We start from the raw sequence: 10,323 nt of genomic DNA, 5'->3' as shown, positions 1-10,323 counted from the left end.
TTGAATAACAATGATTAAAAGAAACTATTGGAGTGCCTGGGTGGCTTCATCAGTTAAGCATCTGACTTTTGATTTCGGCTCAGGTCTTTATCTCATGTTTCCTGAGATCCAGCCCCGTGTCGGACTCTGCACTGACAGCATGGTGCCCATTTAGGATTCTCTCTTACCCTCTCTCCACCCCACCTGCTCACACACGTGCTCTCTCTCAAAATAGATTAAACTTTTTTAAAAAAAGAAGTATTAATCCTGTTCCTGACTAAAACTTACCCACTCCTGACCCTCACCATTTGCCCCGAAGTTTATTTTTTTGTGTGTTTATTTTTGAGAGACAGTGCAAGCAGGGGAGGGGCAGAAAGAAAGGGAGACAGAATCTGAAGCAGGCTCCAGGCTCTGAGCTGTCAGCACAGAGCCTGACTCAGGGCTCGAACCCACGAATCTCAAGATCCTGACCTCAGTCGAAATCAAAGAGTCTGATGCATAACCGACTGAGCCACTCAGGTGCCCCTGCCCCCAAGTTTAGAGGCTAATAAAAATATGAACCCTCAGGGCACCTGGGTGACTCAGTCGGTTACAAGTCTGGGTCTTGATTTCAGCTAAGGTCTTGATCTCCTGCCTCGTCAGTTCGAGCCTTGGGTCCAGCTCATGCTGACAATGCAGAGCCTGCTTGGAGTTCTTTCTCTCTCTGCCCCTCTTCCATTGACTCTCACTTCTCTCAAATAAATAAACATTAAAAAAAAAATGAACTGTAGCAGGTTCTTTTGAATTCTGCAAGTACTACTTTTCATGTTGACATTTTCCATCCTAACGACCTCAATAAATGATAGCTGACCTGGGAAACACTGCTGTTTTTCTTTTCGGGTGACAAAAAGGGAGAACACAGCTTTCTAAGCTCTCCAAATACCACCACGTCCTCAAATTGAAAGAACTAACAAGATTTCTAATTTCCAAGTGTGGTGATTTCCAAATTACGGCAGTCAAAGGGAGAGTTCCTTACATACTCAGATTGGTGTGTTTGAATTTACTCACTGCTGCTGATACAGGACTAGGGGAAATATATACTGGCCTAAAAGATTATCAGCACTATGTACTAGATCTCCAAAGTGGGGTGTACCAGATGATCCCTGAGGTTTAGGGAGAAACTAGTAGAAACTGTATATATGAATGCCCAAAATTTTTATGTTAACTGAATTTTCTAGTACACAGCATACTGGAGAGGGTCCTAGCATATATTATTAAATAGCTAAACATGCACATGTTGTTGAAGTTCTAACTTTATTGGTTGTATCAAAAGCCTTTGTTTCTGCTTATTTTTAGCTTAAGTTTCTCTTAGTTTTTGTATATGGCAGAGAGATCTTGATTTTTTTTTTACATTTTTTATTATTTATTTTTGAGAAAGACAGAGAGTGCGAGCAGGGGAGGGGCAGAGAGAGAGAGGGAGACTCTCAAGCAGGTCCTGTGCTGTCAGCACAGAGCCCAATGTAGGGTTCAAACTCACAAAACTGAGATCATGACCTGAGCCTAAATCAAGAGTTAGATGCTTAACTGACTGAGCCATCCAGGCACCCCTCAATTTTTTTAATCCCTCTTTCCTATGAAAAATTACTAATCATTTTGGTTTAGGTTGGTTCCAGTATTTATGTGAAAATTCTAGTTGGCATTCAAACTCATGAGGAGGGTCTTGCCGATTCTCCAACATACAAAAAGGAAAATGTTATCACTTAGATTGGCCAAGTTGGAAAATGTCTTGCTAATATTGATTCTGGCTATGGTTTGGGATTTGGCCCATTGAGAACACAATTGCAAGATCATGTGCAATAACTTTCTCTTTTCTACTACCACTCATTGTCATCACACCCTGGATTTCAGCAGTCACTTAAGTAATCACTAATTCCACTCATCTCTGGCTTGCATACAATAGGCAATCACTGAACCCCTCACTTGTCAACATCTTAAACTCTCCTACCTTCTTTCCTGCCTGCCAGAACCCCAAATTTGGATGAGTTTAACGACTTGTATTCTCCAGGCCTATGCCTAGGCTGCTGGGTTAGACTGGAGAAAATACACATGACTTAATGGACTATAGATTCTGTCACCAACCCAGCATTTGTAAAAATCCTACTTTTTCACTAGTGAGCTGACAATTCCTTCACACTGTCTTCTTCCTAAGCCTCTGTTTATTTTTCTTTTCCCCTCCCCCACTTTATACAGAGAAACTGCCTATTCATTAAGCCAATGCAAGCAAGCCATGACATCTTACTACCAACACTACAAACCTACCTGCCTTTGCACCCATCCTTTGTGCATTCCTTTCTGAAAGAATGCTGGTGGTCTCTCAGCTAAAGTAATTTTTCCATCTGGCCAGTGGACTAATATCTTCTGGACGAATCCGGCACTTACTGCTAACTATCCCCTTTTCTCTATCTTTACTCTTTCACTTTCTACCTGCCCCTTTACAGAAGAATGAAAAACAACAGAATAAAACAGATCTCTCATGTAATAAATAAGATCACATATAATTAATAATTGAAAACACAGAAGCCTTCTTTAGAAACCACATCCTCAGGGCACCTGGGTGGCTCAGTGGGTTAAGCATCCGACTTCGGCTCAGGTCATGATCTCACAGCTTTTTGAGTTCGAGCCCTGCGCCAGGCTCTGTGCTGACAGCTCAGAGCCTGGAGCCGGCTTCAGATTCTGTGTCTCCCTCTCTGCCCCTTCCCCACTCACACTCTGTCACTCAAAAATGAATAAATGTTAAAAAAGAAAAGAAACCACATCCTCTTCCAGCTAACATCCTTCTCTACTCCCTTTCACAGCCAAATTTTTGGAAAGTTTTTAATTGCTGCCTCTATTTATCCTAAATCCAATCAAACAAATAATTCCCTTGATTCTATCTCCTGAATCTCTCTCAAAATCATTCATTTATCTGTATTCCTACTCTGGTGCAAGTCATGATTATCTCTCCTTTGCCAATCCTACATTCACTTTTGCCCTCCAGTCTTCCTGGCACAAAACTAAAATGATACTTTAAAAACTCAAATCTCATTATGTAACTCCCTCCTTAAAAATCTCAAAGGTTTTCTAATAAAGTCCAATTATCATCATCATAATCTACATATGGTCTTATGGAACCTAGTCCCTATCCTATTTTAATTCCCTCCCTTACCCTGCCTTTCCTATGCCATAATCATACAAGTTTGTTCTCATGCAAGCTTGTTTTCACGCCGGTATAAAGTTTCTATGCTTTATCAACTTAGCACACTCCACTGGAACCGTATCTCCTAGCATTCACCTCACTCCTACCACTTATCTCATCTTTTGGGCTTCAGCTCAAGCTCACTTTCTCAGAGAAACTTCCCCTAATCATCCCTCCCAGAGTAGGTTACATCTTCTAAACATATGCTCTCGTTGTACCTTAGACTTTTCTTTGTACTATTCATCATAATTATAATTAGTTATTTACTTGACATTTATTTTCCTGGCTAGATATAAACTCCATAAGGATGTTTGTCTTGTTCGGTGATTAATTCCCAGCAATCAGCTCACTGCCTGGGATACAGCAGGCATTCAGACATTTGTTGAATGGTTGAACGAATGAAAGAAAGTGCATATTAAGAGTATCAAACATGAGAAAAACAAATCCTTTACAGTGAGAACAGACCTTCTTTTTATTCATATATTGAGATAAACTGCAGAGACTGAAAGACAAAAATTCATCACAAATCATTCAGCAGAACATTCATTAAAAATCAAGTGCATTTTCTTTAACAGAGTTCTCACACAGAAAATTTTATTTTATAAGTCTGATATAACAGTAAGTATTTTACAAATCAGACATTTCATTTTTAAATCTAATTGTATAATCTTGAATGCACTATAGACAAATAAAGTTAGCTCTCCTTTACCAGTATCACTTCATTTAACTTATACAAGGCTTCCATTAAAATTCCATCACACCTTGAAAACTACCTGCAGCTTTAAAAAACACATGATTTAAACTTTAAGTGGAAAAGTCTTATGTAGCTATCCAAAAAACAAAACCAAAACCAAAATAGGTAAGAAGCATTTCTTAATATAAATAAATTATAAAATACCATTTATGTGTGAGTTTCTTTCTTCTCATTGGTATGGTCAGCCAACTCAAAAAACAATTCATTTTGAAATCGATGCTTAAAATACTACAGTGTCACTTGAAAACCTCTATTATTTTAGTGGCACTCTTAAATGGCATAGTAGAATCAGATTGGAATGGCCTGACTCCTGGGCCAAAGTGAGTAAGACTTGCTCAAATTCATGCCGGGTGTCATCACTGTGCAGTCACTAGACAGCCCGGTGACCAGTAGTCCCAAATGTTAATAAAAACTTACTAAACTAGACACTTCAAGAAACACTTCTTACCCTGACATATTTCCACTGCTAGATACAGAAACATACAGTTATATTTGAAGTATGAGCCTTATAACAGGAATCTCTGTTTAAAATTTGAAACGGATCGATAGAAAGAATTCACACCAATGAAATTCTGTGGAATGATTTTCAAAGTTAGAAATAAGAATATCCATGGCTACTGGAAGCCCTGCTCTGTGCAAACATAGTGTGGTATATATTAAACAATCACACATTTGAGGTATTAGCTGGAAAAATATATATATATATACACCTATACATGGACACGTCCACAGAATATTCACAAGTCCATTGGCCCCAAAACCAGCAGATAATAAAATTAAATGAGAACGAATCACATACCAACAGGAAAAAGTTACACACAGGGAACTTACAAAACACGCGGTTATATAATCCTTAATATAAGGAGTATGTTTTGAGTTAATGTTTTGAGGGAAAATGTTTCCATTTACATGAAAGTGTCTATTTAATAGTAATGGAAACCAAAAAGGAAGCCTGAATTCTAGGACTGTGTTGCCTGTCAGATTATTAAAGGGATGTATAAGAATTCCTTGAAGATCCTCATTCTACTCACTTTTTCTTTGTACTTTAAAATAAAAAAATGTTTTATAAGTTATTGTTATACTATTCTCTCCTTTTTCATTGGTTTATAGAGGATGTTATGGATTTTAACTAGGCAACTGTCCAACGTGGCCAACAGACATGGTTTTTCGGCGACTTAGCAAAGATTAAAATTCAGATCTATTGTTCATTTTCAGGACTTTTTCTGTTCAGACAAAAAAAAAAAAAAAAAAAAAAAAAGATTATGATGCCCTTTCAGTTTGCTACACTCAGTATGAAGACAGATAGTAACATGGGTAGTCCTGAACCTTCATTTGGGGAAACTAAATAAATGCACAAATTCTCCTTTTGAACTATATGGTCCTTTGCCGTAACACTTACTTAACTGGAAAGATGGCTCATTTGGTTCTCAAGTCAACATCAAAAAATGTTTCACTGTCTTAACACAAGCGGGAGATTTAATTTTTAACGAAATATGTGTGCATACGTTATTAAGAATATGTCACAGTTTTTAAAAAACAGATGCATTTAAAACTATTACAACAGAGCAACAAAGAGAAATGAAGAGGGTGATCATTTCTCTCACTATACACTATTTTACATACTAGTGTAGCTGAAGATTTAACAGGAAGAAAACTTAAGCATAAAAGTGCAATTACAGTGAAGGGCTGAAACTCCACATTCCTATTCTTGTGAACACCTGAGCTGACACAAAAGCAGAGTGGCTTAATGCATTGGCATATATACGCCTTAAGGATTTATTCTACCAAATCTGTGTATATTATAAATAAAAATGCAATGATTATGAAACAAATACTTATTTAAGCATTCAAATGCAATCCGTCCCCAAAATATATTATTTTTACATACTGGATGGATTAAAACTTGAATTTTCTCACTGAGAATGACATTCTCAGATTTGATCAAAATAAATTCTGAAGCTTATAAATGACTAGCACCAGTCTATTTGGGAACTAAGGAATCAAAAAAGGAGGAGAAAAGATACTATTTACTTTCCCCCAAATCCTTCAAGGACAATGATGTTTATATGTATGTATGTGAAAAGGGATAAAAATGTAAAGCATTAATAAATATAGTTGCGGCCAAACTTCTCAAATACTAGTTAGAACAGCTAGTAAAGCAATACTCAGAGATTGAGAGCTTTGAGGCAATGATTAAAATGAATAGTATAAGTTATCAAATGAAATTGCAAAGCTCATGTAGCTAAAAATAAGATGGTAAAAGTTGAGATTTTTATCAGAAGAGTAGAAAATATGAACATCCTCTATCTCAAGATAGTTAAAATCCTCTTACTTTGTAGAATTAACCCCAAATTCTAAGACACTTGGTTGGGTCTTTACACCAAAATATAGACGACATTAAGGACTTAATCTTTCCTTGCATACTTTATACGTGGCTTAAATTATCAGGCACTCAATCAGGTATTTCGCACAGTTGTCTGAAAATTTTATTTTCTCAAACACACTCCCCCAAACATTTTATGAAATGTGATGGAATGCAGCAATGCAACTGAAATATAATACTGTTCAAAAGCCACACATGACTCCATAACATATAACTTCACTTCATTTGATAACTACATGAATCCCCTTAAAAAGCCGAGATTAAGGGAAAAAGAATCACTCAACAAGAGTTCAGTTCACATTAGCATCAATCACAATAGTGTAAATTTCCCACTAAAGCTGGAAAAATAAAAGGATGAGATTTTTTCTCTTAAATTTTTGTAAGTTTTCTGATGTACATGAACTTTCAAAGTTAATTAGAATGCTATGACCTTATTTTTAAAAAATTCACTCTACAGGCTCAAGAACATATTTAAATTTGTATTTTCTTTTAGCACTGCTATTATTTTATTTCTTTAAATATTTCTAAAAGAAAACTGGTTTAGCTGTCCAGTTTTCCTGCAACAGTATGTTGTTTAGTTTAACCCACTAATTCATTCAGGTATTTCTACTGATTCACCTGGAAAAGGGGATATAAGAGAATATTTTTAAAAAGAATGATCATTTTAGCAGTTTTATTCAACAGGTGCTATAAAATTAACTACATTCAGAAAAAAAAAATCTTTAAATAAAAGAACACTGCCACTCTAACTGGCATCCCCTCACATACCAAAAAAAAAACTACCAAAGATGCATTTGTGTTCCATTAACTGAGTATGAAGCAAAATCATTAAAATATTACAGCTGTTACACTAGAAATCAAATAGGTTCATACTCAATATACAGGCACCAAAAACTTCAATTTCCAGCTTATTTTTCTAATTTATATTATGGATTGAATTACAGAGAGCTTATTCCTATTAGACTAATTGAATTACTCAATGGTGAATAGATTTTAGCTCAGAATTTTGTAAGGATAACTTGCTATAAATCACTATTCTACCTGCTGCTATATTTCTGCTCACTGTTGCATATGGCCCAACAGATCATGCTCTGATCAAAGAAGTGTGCTGTAATCTACTTATATGTTTAAGAGTTGGCAATCAGGTTAAAAGGCACGAAGCTTCATTTTAGTAGTATTTTCCTTTATTACTCATTTGTAGAAGAACCCATTTACTTGAGATCCTGCTTAAATGATAACTAAGAAAAAAACTAAAATTTCCATGGGGGACAAAACAGGTGGGTCTTCTTCTTCATAAATCTTAGCAGCCTTCAATGACAGATATATAAACATTTGAGGGGCTTATAATTATTGGAATTGCAAATGACATAAGTGCAATTTACTGTTGAAGACCCTTTCTGTTTAATATCTACATAGCCATTTCCTCATATTTTCTTTAAAATCTATCAGTATAGCATTTCATTTCTATGCATGGCTTAGCAATTCATAAAACTAAATAGCAAACTGATACTCTACACCAGTTCATTTATCTCAATATATATTCTGGAATATAATGGCGATATTAAAAATATCATTTCCCTCTAAGCTGATAATGCTACAAGATTTACACAAAGTTAAACAGCTTTTGTTTTTTCTTTTCTTTTTGAAAAAGTTTCATTGCTTAAACTCCACCAACATTCGACATCTGACAAGGAAAACGTGATTTTCTCATAGGACATTTATTCTATCAGTTTAAACTAAAGTGTCTCATGGAGCTAAATGCTGAAAGAATTTAAATAAAAATGTAGTAACCCGTATGTACACAAAATGATCATTCCAGAAATATTTACATGACAGAAGGAAACATGGAGAACTACTAAAACTGGAAACTGCCACAGGTGTGATAATCCTTTCTCACAACATTTTATTTAGGAATAATGTAAGCTTTTAAAGTGAAAATAACTGCAGAAGCATAACTAAAATGTTACTTTTAGTTTTCAGTTCCTTACTATTTAAAGGAGCCAGTAGGTCACAAACAGTCCAAGATTTCAGGGACCAACCATTCAGTTTAGTTGTTAACATCCAATCTTTTTCTTTAGCTCTCATGATGAAACTAAACTTACTTACGGAAGAAATTAAGAGTACACTAGAAGGTATAAACACAATCCCAGTTCATCCTCCTTTATAAATACTGGTCAGCCGCTCCAATTCTTTACAGTTGTCCATGCTCAAGGCATCTGCCTTCCTTCGGAGACGATCATCACGGTACACTTTTGCGGCATACTGCATATCTGTTTCTGTTAACAAACAAAAACATTTTGCTAAGTAGATACTAATTTAGGTCACCTAGCTATTTAAACTGAAATGATGGTTAATAGAAGCCCTTCAATACATTTCTATTAACTGACTTTTTTTTTTTTTTTTTAAAGAAAGAAATCCAAGTATTCCTCCTAAAAAGCCTTTGGAAGCCTAGCATGTAAAACCAACACAGAGCTGTTCTGGGAAGAAAATGAAAACAAAATCCTATCAACCTTTCCCTCACTCCTGTCTCCAGTGGTTTAAAAACTACTGCTCTAAAGCATCGTCTTGACCTTTCATCCTGAAGATATCATATGCTATTCAATCCTGCTAGTGGTTGTTTTTGCTGTGACCTCTTGTTAAGGGTTCAGATTAATTCATTATGCCAGGACTTGAGTGGAAAAAATTGAAATCTTGTCCTGAGTTCACTTGAATTAAAAAAAAAAAAATCTTGGGGCACCTGGGTGGCTCAGTAGGTTAAGCGTCTGACTCTTGATTTTGGCTCAGGTCATGATCTCACAGTTCATGAGTTTGAGCCCCCCATCAGGCTCTGCGCTGACAGTGCAGAGCCTGCTTGCAATTCTGTCGCCCTTTCTGTGCCCCTCCCCTGCTTGCTCTCTGTCTCTCAAAATAAAAATAAACTTTAAAAAAATATATAATAAAAAAATAAAAATTAAATTTAAAAAATCTTACTGAAGGAACACATAACAGAAAATAGCTTGCTACAGAATCATAGCAGTGGTATTTAGCAAATAAGTACTAAGATGTTCTTCAGTATGTGGATAGCATTACTAAAAAAAACAAATGGGAATCTTCCGAGAGATCTTCCGGGAACTATTCCTTGCTATCTTCCCGTTACTCTCAGTCATTTCACTGTTTATTAACACTTCCAAAGGGTGGGGGCACTTAGGAAAAAAATGTAACAAGACCCAGAAAAAAGTCACTTACTTTCTGGAAAACAATGGCCAAAGTAAAAGACATCAGTCAGGACCACATTCAAAATAATACTCACAGTAAGAGTGTATTCTACTGGCAAAGATCTTCAGAACAGATCTTTATTCCATCAATCCAGCTAGGATTTAACAACTCAGTCAAAATCGATCCATCCCTTTTATTTACAAATGAAGCATCTGTGAAATCCTTTCGCAGATGTTTCTTCCCAGATGAGGTAGATAAAACAAAGTTCACAGGGCTAGTCAACAGCAGGGTCTAGATTCCAAGCCAAACCTCCAAACCGCCACCCTTTTATTCTTTCCATTACTTCAAATTATTGCTTGTGTTTTATAAAACACCTATTTTACCAATCTAGACATTACACAGTGTTAAAAGTGACTACAGAACAGGAAAACTCTGGTAAAAAGAAATCTACTGGCCAACAACCTTTTTGATGACATCAATTTATAAAACAAGATGAGCTCATCCCAATCAACAAGTAAAACTTTCAATCAATGGATTAATTAGTGTCATACCGAGCTCCTCCCACTTCCATCCTCACTTAAATTTGTTAAATCTCATTTTGAAAATTCCAAACCCACGTTAAAGCGTACTGAAACGAACGCTCTAAAACCCTTTACACCTTGATTGACCAATTCTTCACCTTTTGTCAAATCTGCTTCAGCTCTCTCAATAATAAAGGCTGTTACTGTTGTGGTGGTGATTATTACTTTACAAAACCTTTTGAGAATAAGGTGCAGACGTCATGACTTTTCATTCCTA

At 35.9% G+C, this 10,323-nt stretch overlaps 1 protein-coding gene across 4 annotated transcripts in view; it reads right to left on the bottom strand.

Moving 5' to 3' along the window:
• Positions 1–8,210: 8,210 nt before the first annotated feature.
• DNAJB14 (DnaJ heat shock protein family (Hsp40) member B14) overlaps positions 8,211–10,323 on the bottom strand; it is a 41,657-nt gene continuing 39,544 nt past the window's right edge. For 3 of the 4 annotated variants that reach the window (XM_042984130.1, XM_042984132.1, XM_042984131.1), the window contains one exon: positions 8,211–8,606. In XM_042984130.1, the coding sequence (XP_042840064.1) occupies positions 8,482–8,606 (125 nt within the window). In that variant the 3' untranslated portion in view covers positions 8,211–8,481. Of the gene's footprint in view, positions 8,607–9,619; positions 9,763–10,323 lie in introns of all 4 variants that reach the window. The other variant, XR_006216842.1, reaches the window with a different exon arrangement.

The sequence above is a fragment of the Panthera tigris genome, chromosome B1, assembly GCF_018350195.1.
Source record: "Panthera tigris isolate Pti1 chromosome B1, P.tigris_Pti1_mat1.1, whole genome shotgun sequence".
NCBI classification, from domain to species: domain Eukaryota; kingdom Metazoa; phylum Chordata; class Mammalia; order Carnivora; family Felidae; genus Panthera; species Panthera tigris.
The sequence above is the reverse complement of the archived record's forward strand: the minus strand, read 5'-3'. Positions and strand labels throughout refer to the sequence as shown.